Source organism: Thermobia domestica, chromosome 13 (assembly GCF_964235325.1).
Source record: "Thermobia domestica chromosome 13, izTheDome1.hap1.1, whole genome shotgun sequence".
In the NCBI taxonomy this organism is placed as follows: Eukaryota; Metazoa; Arthropoda; class Insecta; order Zygentoma; family Lepismatidae; genus Thermobia; species Thermobia domestica.
The window spans coordinates 61,974,275-61,987,319 of record NC_137466.1 but is presented as its reverse complement, the minus strand read 5'-3'; the positions used below and the strand labels follow the sequence as shown (position 1 = coordinate 61,987,319).

Below are 13,045 nucleotides of genomic sequence, written 5' to 3'. Positions count from 1 at the left end.
CGCACATGTGTCTTTCATAGTGTTACAATGTGCACAAACAGTAGAGCATAACGATAGAAACTAGTATTTCATATTCTCATATTATTCCATAACTCTATCCTTTTTGTCTTTTATATTTTTAGTGTATATTTAGTTGTTTCCTGAGAATTTGTAAAACTTCAGTTTATTTATGCGTATACAGTATGTTAATGTGCACGGTTGCCAACGCTTGGGAGATGATTCTACACTGAAAACCAAGGACGAAAGTCCACGTGAAAAAAAGTATAGGAAACGGCTTCCTGTCCAAGTTAAGGGAGAGTAAAAATGAGTAAAAATGAACTTCAATCCGACATAGGAGCAAAACGAATGTGCATACGAAGGCGGTATCAGGCAGGCGATGTCAAGGAATATAATGTACAGTATCCAAAAGTGTTACAAAGTATCCAAAGCCTCACATGTCATAAACGAGTGTGCAAGTTATTCCCCACAAGACACAAATCCTATCCATGTAATTTGTAGAACCACCGTTGTCCTGTGGGAAATCCCTTGAGCACTTGTTCATCACGTGTAACCTTTGAGCTTTTGGATACTGTACGTTATATTTCTTTACATGTCGCCTGACACTGCCGTTCTATGCACAGTCGTTTTACGCCGATGCGTATCAAAGTTCATTTTTCTCCATTTTCACACGTTCATAACTTGGACAGGAAGCCATTCCCGACACTTTTTCACATGGGCTTTTGTTATTGGTTGTCAATGTAGAATCAGTTCCCAAGCGTTGGCAATGGTGCATATTAACATTCTGTATATAGGTATTAAAGACCATTCATCTACCAAAATGATTATTTTATTTTGATTCCTCTTAGAGCAAGGCAACTAGTGCACTTATTCCCTATTCATTATGTATTTAATTTATTATTTCCTTTAATAAGAAAAAGAGTCTTACCAATTACTTCAACTAGTTTTAAATGTTCTATGTTATAACTGGATGATAGTGGTGGAGCCTCTATCAAATGAACAGAGTCGGGGGAAGGCTTTTTAGTGCCCTTCCATACACGATAAATGGCACACAAGGCAAAACTGACGAACATTGCACACACAGACGCCAGGATGATTAACAGCATATGCTTCTTAAAAGGCGATGACTCCCAGACTTGGGTTGCAGTGGAGACGGAAGGAATTCCTGCAGATAAGAAAATAAATAAAATTATGCATAGACAGTTACTGTCGACAAACATGCTAAAGCTACCCTCCTCCATTACTCGAGCATTATACCGGCAACAATTATGCGTTGAACTACAGGCTAGTATACTTTCATCTTTATTTACGTACATATTATATATATAGACTATAAACATTGAAATTATTCGCAGTGAATGTACTTCTGTAAGAAATATAAATCCGAGTAGTGGTTCAGATTCGAGTAGTAGTTTAACGGTGTTGAATATGTGAACATTTTTTTCATTGGTTAATGTAAGGAATAATTTTCCTGATTATTATTATCACTATTATTAACTGGAATTTTAAAGATTTAATTTTACTGACTTCCTCTTCAAATAGGGTTGCCAACTGGTCGTTTTTTTTACCGGCCTGGCCGGAAATATTGCTGTTATTCTCATTAAAGTCGATGACCGGTACAAACTTCTTACCAGCCCCTTTATGATCGTTTTTTTTTTTTTTTTTTTTTAAATTTGTATCTAGTTTGAAGCAATTTCATCTAGTTCGAAGTATAGATATAAAAAAAGTAACTTTTATTCTGTAAATCCAAAACTGTCACCTTTCACCATCCATCAACGATTAATATATTTTGTTTATCTGTTTAGATAATTTTAAAGAGATGACAGGGACTGTATCAGGGAAAAATTGAAATTTACTTCTAAGGAATTTTATACATTTATTGAGAGTGAAAAAGACTTTTTAGAACAATTTCCTGTTGTTGAAGTATAAGTTTAAAGAATAAATTTCTTTTTCCAAATCCAAAATTGTCACGTAAAGATTAACATACTTTTGTTCATCTGTTTCGATAACTTTAAAATAGCAACACATACTGGTATATACAGTAAAATTATCAATGCCGATTTCAATTTCTCATTTATAGCACAATGTATCTGTTAAGATTATTAGTGAATGTACTAAGGATATGTAGAATATAGGTACTAATGCACTTTCGTTCACGATAGTATATTTCTTTCCCATGGATGGGTCCGAACAGAGATACTTCACGCTCCGACCTATATCATTGAGGGAATTTTGAGGGATGCCGTTTTTTTTTTCAGAGTTGGCAACCCTACCTTCAAATCTATTTAAACTGTCCCTGATAGTTCTTCGTAAAAATTAAATTTTGTATCGCATAATTTTAATATTTAATAATCAAACTTAATCTAAATAATATCACATTTCTATATAATACTCATGCATGTCGGATAAAGCAAGAGACATTTACTAGACTCCAAGAATCAATAAAATCACAATTAAATTTCCAGTTAATTTCAAAGAACCCAAAAATATCCCATCCCCCTCCATATAAATCAAAGGGCCAACAAATAAAGATGTAGGTACTCAACATTTGTAAACAATAGGTCCCATCTAATAGCCTCTGTGCTGAAACTGGACGTTACACTAAAAATAATCACACAATACCAAACTTACTGATCAATTTAATTTATGAGGGACTACCAAGATGTTCCTCAAAATACGTCACAGTTAGATCTTATTCACCAATATCATTTTCTTACATGTCACTCTAGGAGTATATACATTACTGCTGCCACGTGTGGAATGGAATGCAATCTTCTACAAGGCAGCAGGGATCACGACTTGTGTCAATGAAATTTTAGGGAATCGAAAAAAATAGTTTATACAATTAAACCAATTATAAACAACACCAAAAGCTGTACAAATGTGATCAAGAACAACTCGTTTGAATTTTGATGATATCCTGTAAAGAGGATACATCAAACTCACTTAACTTACAAACCATGAGTTTGGTGAGAGTCTTTAGCAGTGCCTGCTATTCTGCCTGAATTTCTTTACTTTCGGCTTTCTTGGGCCTCAGACTCTCTAGCGCACATTTAAGTAGTATCCCGTATACAGAATCCACATTAAATGTATTAAGATCATGATACAAATTACATTGCACTGGTAATTTTGCAAATCAAGGAGCTGGACTCATTAAATGAAAATTAATAAAAATGCTAATAAAGTATTACACTGCAATAGGTGTTACAAAAATAATGCACTTTTAGAGATACTGAAAAATCTAATTAAATGCAAGTTCGCCTCCAGTTAGATATGTATCATAGTGGCGTTTTAAAAACAAATATTATATATTATTGGAGTATATACTATAGTCAATGATAGTATATGGTATACGTATATAATCATATTTGAGATGTATAAATTCTTAACATAATCGATACATATATATATATATATATATATATATATATATATATATATATATATATATATATATATATATATATATATATATATATATATATATATATATAAAATCTTACCAGGATGAGAGGACGCCTCCGTCGCCACGTACATGTCTGAGACGTTCGCATTACAGTAATCTGTAGAACAGCAACAGAACTTGGTATTGTTGAGAACTTTTGGGGAGGGACTTCTTGATACACAGGAGGCCTGTTCACAATCATCTTTTCCAGAGGCGCCCCAACAACCTGCAGAACAATAAAAATGAATATATATTACGAGATTATCCATATAAATATTAACAACAGTACTCTATACATACAAAGGAAATATATACACAGGATAATCTAAATGTCTCATTTTCTATTTCGTTGTAGTTCTGTCAATATTGATTTTAAATAAATCTTTTACTGGTGTACTGTACTCTACAGCACTGCATAATTCTAGTAAGTTATTTGACTGTCCTGGATTGCAGCTAGAACAGACATATGGTAGTCACCATAAATTTGTGCAGAGATAAGGAGGATGAAAGAATTGTAAATATGCAACATCACTCACAGACTATCAATCAAGATACTTTTCATGTAATTTGATTCGTACGGGTTCAGTGAATAAGGTGCCCACCGGCTTTCGAACTCGGCATCATAAAAGAGGCAAAACACATCGTTTGTGAGCAAGTTCCAAGAAAATACTGCATTAACACCAGCGAGAATAAGGTTTGTGGTATGATTCAGATAATGAAGGACTTGCATGGAAATCAAACCTTGTTCAATCTTTCACATAAGGGAATCGTAACAAAAGTGAGAGTATTTTAAGCCACATTCCGGCGTCAGTTGAAGCCGTATTTTATCAGTTATCCCATAAGCAATGGTGATTTTCGATGGCCACTGCAGCGACACCATCTAATAAGCAAATAGTGAAAGTAGAAGGCACTGCCATAGCTGTGTCATATAGGGCACTTCACTGTGCAGCAATATTCAGAAGAACATGTTTTCATTCAGTTTTGGAACTGTGACGTGTTTGATCATAGCAGCGTCGGAGAACCACATACAGCCTGTCATGCTTTAGGAATTTCAATAGCGACATTCAGCCAGCGTAAAGGCATGAAACATCACTGCCACATATGATCGGAATGCTGTGGATGTGCGGCACGAAATATCAATGCCATATATGATCATAGAGCTGTGTACGTGCAGAAATGCCAGAGGTGGTTCCAGAGTTTCGGCCTGGGCACACTAGGCTAACCGATAAGGTACAAGAAGGGACAATGATGTCCTGTGAGTAATGGTGAAGACAAATCCAACGAAAACTGTTAAATAAATGCCAGTAAACTCCATGTCACTCATTCTACCGTTTCTCCTCAATCTGCAGGACCTTGGGAATGTGTCAAAGCTTGGTAAATGAGTACCAATGCGTTCGCACCTCAACAGAAGCAACAGCGAGTGGACGTCTGCAGCTCCAGTCACAGACGTGAGCCATTTCTGGGCAGAATGATGATAGGAGATGAAAAGTGGGTCCTCTAAATGGCCGGCTGAAGGTGGGCCGTCCTCTAGAGAATTTTCTTTGGACGCCCATGGTCCTCTACCATAGTATTACACAAAACGTCAGTGGGTACCTAAAGGGATTGTGCCAAAACAGGACCTCCATCCCTTGCAAAGTTATACTGAGTATTCAGTGGGATATCCGTGGGTTAATCCACTTTGAGCTCTTGCCACGTAACCAGACAAACAATCCTACTGTCAGCAGTCTGAACTCCTACAAAGTGCACTATTGGAAAAACGTACTGCTCTGAATCATCGCAATGGTGTGCTCATCCACAGTGACAACGCTCACCCAGACATACGAAGAAAGACCTGTGCTAATTACCGAGGAATGAGACTAGGAGAAAATCTCCCATCCGGCGTTTTCACTACATCTTGCACCAACAGACTTCTGTCTTTTTCGCAGCTTGCAAAACCACTTTTCGGGCAAAACACTGCAAGATGAGGACGAACAGTGACCCAGTTCTTTGCCTCCAAAATGGTTCTTTCAGCAGGGAATTCAACAACTGGTTGAGAGGTGACAAAGTATTATGGAGTTCGATGAAGAATATTTTCCTGAGACTAACATTAGTGTTCCACATAAATTATCATTCTTTTCCTCGCAGTGCAAAAATACATTACTTATGAACTACTAGCATTACTGAGTCTCAGGTGCTGAAAATCATACATTACGATTGGAAACTGCAGTCAAAGCCCTCCTTTTTGGGGTATGCTGTTGCGATTATGTTTTGGTTTTCATGTACATTCTCGTGTAGGCCGAGACGGAGTGCCGCCGGTTACATGGAGGCAATAGGGCGTGTGTCCCCAAGGACTTCTGTAGAGACATAGTCTCATCCGAAAAACTCACCACTGACGGAAGTACAGGGTAAATACTTAAAAAAAGGCCACATCCACTTCATGTATGACGTGAGCGTGGCTGTATGCATTTTAATACCACCTTCTCCCCTCCCTCCTTCCAATCTTGCAATTGAAAGTTTTACGTTTTTAGGCACACGTTAGTCCCCCCAATAAAATTTGGAAAATTTGGTGCGGGTGCCGAGAGGTAAGTACACGCACAAGAAATTATCATCCCTTCTGTAGTGGCAACCTAGGACGATGTGAACGACGAATACTTAATGCGTAATGAGGTAAAGCCCTATTTTGCGTTGATAATGGCAAAGCTTGACAATCCTCTTCTTGGCCGAGTTGTCGGTGGTTGTGGAAATGTTGACTGGTTGCCGAGAATTCCAAACTTAACCTAATTAGATTTTCTTTCTGGCAGTGTATTAAAGAGAACGTGTAAGCTGTGATTTAGGACAAAGGTGCACGCGTGCCAGGAGACAATGCAACGAGTGGATCAACTATAAACGAGATTTATAGATAAGAAACCAACTCGTAAGATATTTCAGGCTCAAGTATGGTCATATTTGGATAACTTAAAAAAAAAAAAAAGCGAATATAAGTAATCCTAATTTTGACGCAACTTCCGTTGTTAATTCATTAAAGATAATGAAAGTTAGACGGAATATTCTAAAATGTTAATACTACTTCTGAAAGGAACATTTTTACATATCACGCACAGCGATAACAATACGCAGAATTATTCAGCTAATTTCCTGTTTTCAGCTCTTTAAAAGAAAAGAAAGAAAGAAAGAAAACATTCTTTGTATCCATTCAATCTCTCAATGACATTTGCAATTATATTAAAATATCAATTACATTTCCTTCGTCATGGACTCAATGCACTCTAACACGAAATCTACACCATTTAATATCAGCGAGGTCACAATCTGTTAGAATGCATTCTTTGGCAAGTTGATAACTTTAATATATTTTTAGATATGTTTCACGTGATAGACTGCACATGCTTTTTTTTTTTTCCTGCTTCTAGAATTGAGCGGTATAGAATCCAATTAGAATCCTACCATTGTACAAATGCAATATTTCCTTTGTCACATTGGTGTTATATATATATATACACTAACGCTGATTAAAATGATTGCATGTTTTCTTAACTCTGAAAGGTATTGTTTATAATAATAATACACTTAAAAACGCCAGTAATGAATGAACGTTTCCAGATGAAATTGCAGATAATACCAGAATAACCTATCCGATAATTACATTCTATTAAACACTATCAGTGTCTCCCTGTTTAAAGGTTGTTCCCTGTTCGCTAGAAGTTCCGAAAATGTTCACTAAATAGACAAAAGGTAACACACACAACTTACAAGGCTACGCAATTTCTGTCAGATACACAGTTGTGAGTAGAAGGATTTACCAAGTAGCAGTGTCACAGCTTTCACCACTGATTTGGAAGTGAAAGAGCTTGGTTTTTACCAACCAAACTCTTCAAAAAGTTCAATTTTACCAAGCTTAGCCTGAAATATAGTACTTTACCTCAAATTAAATTAAGTATAGTTCAAGCTGAGTGAGTACTTGAAAAATCTTTAAATCTTTAAGTTTTACGTCCCATGGTTATGCCGCTAAGCTAAAGGAGACGGTGATGATTAAAAATTAATGAAGAAAGTGGGAGGAAACGGGAAAACCCCGAGAAAACCTACGCACACGGTGTTTATCCACCGCAGTTCACTTGGTGCGAGCTGGAATCGAACCAAGGACCCCATGCACCAGAGGTAAACGCTCTACCACTGAGCCACCATGGTCCCTGAGTACTGAGAAATGGGTAGAAGAAATACCATTTAGTTTCATTATAGTGTTGTATTCCACGGACAGATTAGTATCGTATATCCTGAGCATTATACTAACCCGCTAATCTCCACAGCACTGAGGGTAGCATATAATCAAGGATGCTGTCCACAATCACCCTAATAGGTATAGATGGGGAACCAATTCTTGATTGTCCGTATACTGGATCAACTGAATAGATCGCGTCCAACAACGATCTCTATTCTGAACTTTTAGCTCTTTATATCCTGGCTAAAATTGACGGTTATTCATCAAGTAGTTCTTTAGATTTTGTATCTCTCGGACGGACGCATGGATAAAGTAAATATATAAAGGATATTTTTGTAAACCAAACTGTTTCAAAAGAATGTGAGCGAACTAGTTATTTTAGAATTCGTTCGTACTTGAAACTTAGAATTTGAAATAGATGTGTCTCCAACACACACATACATACACACAAAATGTTCACACGAGTCATATAATAAGAAGCAGTGACTCAGTGGCAATGCCCTGCGTTGCGATGAAACACGTGTATATAAACTTTTTTTTTATTATTTTGAATTCACTTAAGTTGTTCTTTCCAGTGACTCGTCTCCTAAAAAGAGAAGTATTCTGTTATGAATGTTTTATGTCAAGAACATGAAGACTTGAGCTGAAAACCGTTAACAGGTACTTCATTCCACTTACACAGGAGGTGGCAGCGAAACCACAGCCAAATTTAATGGCATCCGCTGCAGTTATCAGCAATCGGCGCCTAGCGGCGACATAAAACCACGGGCACTTAGACTACAAGGCGGGAAAAGAGGGGATGTGCTATCTGTTTAATTAGGTCATCAGGCGCTGTATTCATATTTGAAAACGGGAAACAGAAAAAATATATATATATATATTTTTTTTATTGTAGAATTTGTATTCGGAAAACAAAACGAATCAGAATCGACTGTAGACACGTATCTGCATCTTTCCTATAACTACAACGCACGGATACCACACTAAACAACGAAAACTACTTAGTAAACTCGTTAAGATTTGGAATAATGGTTTGAACTTGCTGTATGATCTCATTGCTGTACAACCCTGAGAAATAATAGTAGTGGGTTTTATATAAATTCTTATAATAGCACTTCTGGAGCGCAGGGTTGTAAGTTCCATTCTCGATCATCCGTTTTTTGATACGAGTGTTTTCTCGGACGACTTCTATTATTCCCTTTATCACGATGGCAGGAAAAAAAGGAAGGATGCAAAAGAGGCTACAACTGATGAACAGTATTAAAACAGAAAATTTCTACGTGAAAACGAAGAGGTTACCTGACTGTGATGCATGGAAATGTTTAAGTTCGTGCAAAGTGACCACCAATAATGACATAATACCTATGATAACGCTTATGCAGTGAAATGCACTTAACACTATTTTCTTTCACGTACTTTACATCACTTCTAACATTTGTTAAAAATATTGTTCATAGAAAAAAAATCAAAATCCCTTTAAAATGTTATTATTGCACTAAAACGTAACAAGGATTAAAAAAAAAAAAAAAACTTGTACTTTGTACAGCTCATTCTGTAAATCACATGAACATGGGACTTTGCACACATGACGATACGATACTCATTATTAGTTGAGGAAAATTGAATCAACTAATTTTTTCTTGTTTCGTTTCTAGGTGAAATCATCTAACCAGTGTGCTTCGTTCAAGGGAAATGACGAAACTGGAGCAATGGGCAATGATAAAAATTTTTAACTTGAAAGGGGTTTCTTACACCGAAATACACGAATTTTGTAAAAACTGAAATCTTTCAGCTTAACTCCTTATTATGCCCTTTAGATTAAGAGATGAATAATTAAGGCTAGTGAATGATGAGGGAATAATTGATGGAATAAGAATGTGGGAGGAAACTGAAATGCTCCGAGAAAGCCCATCGACACAACCTTGTCCACCACAAACTTACTTGGCCGGGATCGAACCAGGGGCCCCCACACACCAGAGGCAAGCACTGTACCACCGCACCACCTCCCCCACACGAAATACACGAACGTCTGCAGAAGATTTACAAGTACGCGACCCTACTCCGGACATCACTTTGCAGAAGAGCAAACGAATTTAAACGAGATCCAGCGAGCATTTATGATAACCCAAAGGTGGACGACCAACAACCACTGAAAATGAAGAAATGGTCGACCAAGTTGACAAAATTGTGATGAAAGACCGTAGAATAACTTCCCCAGAATGGTGACAGATGCCCACAAACAGGCAAGGCACGAATTGGTGGATTGTGTATGTGGAAGGAAATGGGAGGTCACTGAGAAAATCTACGAACACGATATTGTGTACCACAACTTACTTGGGCAGGAATTAAATCAAGGACCCCACGCATCAGAGGTAAGAGTTCTACCACTGACTCACTGAGTCCCCACGTGGGATGTTAAGATAATTCTGTTGATCGATTTCCTGGAGAAAGGACACCATTACAGGAAAATATTACAGTAATATTCTGATCAAGTTGCGTGAAAACATCAAGTTCAAAAGAATAAGAATGGTGAGTCGAGACGTCCTACTGGACAATGCAGCGCCTCACATATATGAATTGTCCACCTGGACTTTGTTGTATTTGGGACTCAAATCAGTACCACACCCACCCTGCTATCCAGATTTCGCACAGTCTTACATTATTTGTTAGGAAACTCGAAAGATGAACTTTGCTGAAAGCATTTTTCTGGTAACTATGAAGTGAAACTTGCAGTGAACACCTTTTGATCATATCATGAAACTTGCTGTGAAGACTTTTCTAAATGAGAACTTTTACAAAAGGAGGGATATCCTGTCTAAAGTACAAGTGGGAGAAATGTATATATACTTCCATCATACATGCTACATTTAGGTACACCCATGTCCAAAATTATTGTCGCATGTCGATAAATATGTTATGTGTATCCTCCTTATCGAAAACCGCTCAAGTTTCCCCCCCCCATGACAAAACACACGGTTGATCGTCCTGGGGTTTCAAAATTTGGAATCTGTGTAACAAAATACCTTGAATCCATACCCTGGGGTCTGCTGCACAGAACTTTTGTTTTTTGTATACCTGTAGCTGTGTTTAGCTGTGTTACGTGTATCCCCCCCTATCGAAAACCGCTGAAGTTTTCCCCTCCATGACAAAAAACTGACACGGTTGATCGTCCTGGGGTTTCAAAATTTGGATTCTGTGTAACAAAATACCTTGAATCCATACCCTGGGGTCTGCTGCATAGAACTTTTCTTTTTTTGGATACCTGTAGCTGTGTTTAGCTGTGTTACGTGTATCCCCCCTATCGAAAACCGCTCAAGTTTTCCCCTCCATGACAAAAAACTGACACGGTTGATCGTCCTGGGGTTTCAAAATTTGGATTCTGTGTAACAAAATACATGGAATCCATACCCTGGGGTCCGCTGCACAGAACTTTTGTTTTTTGTATACCTGTAGCTGTGTTTAGTTGTGTTACATGTATCCTCCCTATCGAAATGTTACATGTATTCTCCCTATCAAAAACCGCTCAAGTTTCCCCCCCATGACAAAAAACTGACACGGTTGATCGTCCTGGGGTTTCAAAATTTGGATTCTGTGTAACAAAATACCTTGAAACCATACCCTGGGGTCCGCTGTACAGAACTTTTGCTTTTTGTATACCTGTAGCTGTGTTTAGTTGTGTTACATGTATCCTCCCTATCGAAAACCGCTCAAGTTTTCCCCCCATGACAAAAAACTGACACGGTTGATCGTCCTGGGGTTTCAAAATTTGGAATCTGTGTAACAAAATACATGGAATCCATACCCTGGGGTCCGCTGCACAGAACTTTTGTTTTTTGTATACCTGTAGCTGTGTTTAGTTGTGTTACATGTATCCTCCCTATCGAAATGTTACATGTATTCTCCCTATCAAAAACCGCTCAAGTTTTCCCCCCATGACAAAAAACTGACACGGTTGATCATCCTGGGGTTTCAAAATTTGGATTCTGTGTAACAAAATACATGGAATCCATACCCTGGGGTCCGCTGCACAGAACTTTTGCTTTTTGTATACCTGTAGCTGTGTTTAGTTGTGTTACATGTATCCTCCCTATCGAAATGTTACATGTATTCTCCCTATCAAAAACCGCTGAAGTTTTCCCCCCATGACAAAAAACTGACACGGTTGATCATCCTGGGGTTTCAAAATTTGGAATCTGTGTAACAAAATACATGGAATCCATACCCTGGGGTCCGCTGCACAGAACTTTTGTTTTTTGTATACCTGTAGCTGTGTTTAGTTGTGTTACATGTATCCTCCCTATCGAAATGTTACATGTATTCTCCCTATCAAAAACCGCTCAAGTTTTTCCCCCATGACAAAAAACTGACATGGTTGATCATCCTGGGGTTTCAAAATTTGGATTCTGTGTAACAAAATACCTTGAATCCATACCCTGGGGTCCGCTGCACAGAACTTTTGCTTTTTGTATACCTGTAGCTGTGTTTAGTTGTGTTACGTGTATCCTCCCTATCGAAATGTTACATGTATCCTCCCTATCGAAAACCGCTCAAGTTTTCCCCCCACGACAAAAAACTGACACGGTTGATCGTCCTGGGGTTTCAAAATTTGGATTCTGTGTAACAAAATACATGGAATCCATACCCTGGGGTCTGCTGCACAGAACTTTTGTTTTTTGTATACCTGTAGCTGTGTTTAGCTGTGTTACGTGTATCCCCCCTATCGAAAACCGCTCGTTTTCTCCCCCCATGAAAAAAAACTGACACAGTTGATCGTCCTGGGGTTTCAAAATTTGGAATCTTTGTAACAAAATACCTTGAATCCATACCCTGGGGTCCGCTGTACAGAACTTTTGCTTTTTGTATACCTGTAGCTGTGTTTAGTTGTGTTACATGTATCCTCCCTATCGAAATGTTACATGTATCCTCCCTATCGAAAACCGCTCAAGTTTTCCCCCATGACAAAAAACTGACACAGTTGATCGTCCTGGGGTTTCAAAATTTGGATTCTGTGTAACAAAATACCTTGAGTCCATACCCTGGGGTCTGCTGCACAGAACTTTTTGTTTTTTTGTATACCTGTAGCTGTGTTTAGCTGTGTTACGTGTATCCCCCTATCGAAAACCGCTCAAGTTTTCCCCCCATGACAAAAAACTGACACGGTTGATCGTCCTGGGGTTTCAAAATTTGGATTCTGTGTAACAAAATACCTTGAATCCATACCCTGGGGTCCGCTGCACAGAACTTTTGCTTTTTGTATACCTGTAGCTGTGTTTAGTTGTGTTACGTGTATCCTCCCTATCGAAATGTTACATGTATCCTCCCTATCAAAAACCGCTCAAGTTTTCCCCCCACGACAAAAAACTGACACGGTTGATCGTCCTGGGGTTTCAAAATTTGGATTCTGTGTA

The 13,045-nt window shown here is 38.1% G+C and overlaps 1 protein-coding gene across 1 annotated transcript in view; it reads right to left on the bottom strand.

Moving 5' to 3' along the window:
- The window catches only part of wit (kinase protein wishful thinking), a 265,285-nt gene that overhangs the window by 50,082 nt on the left and 202,158 nt on the right, over nt 1-13,045 (bottom strand). Inside the window, exons 5-6 of the mRNA XM_081735795.1 lie at nt 3,501-3,668; nt 926-1,162 (exon numbers count right to left, since the gene is read on the bottom strand). Coding sequence (XP_081591921.1) covers nt 926-1,162; nt 3,501-3,668 — 405 coding nt within the window. The remainder of the gene's footprint in view (nt 1-925; nt 1,163-3,500; nt 3,669-13,045) is intronic.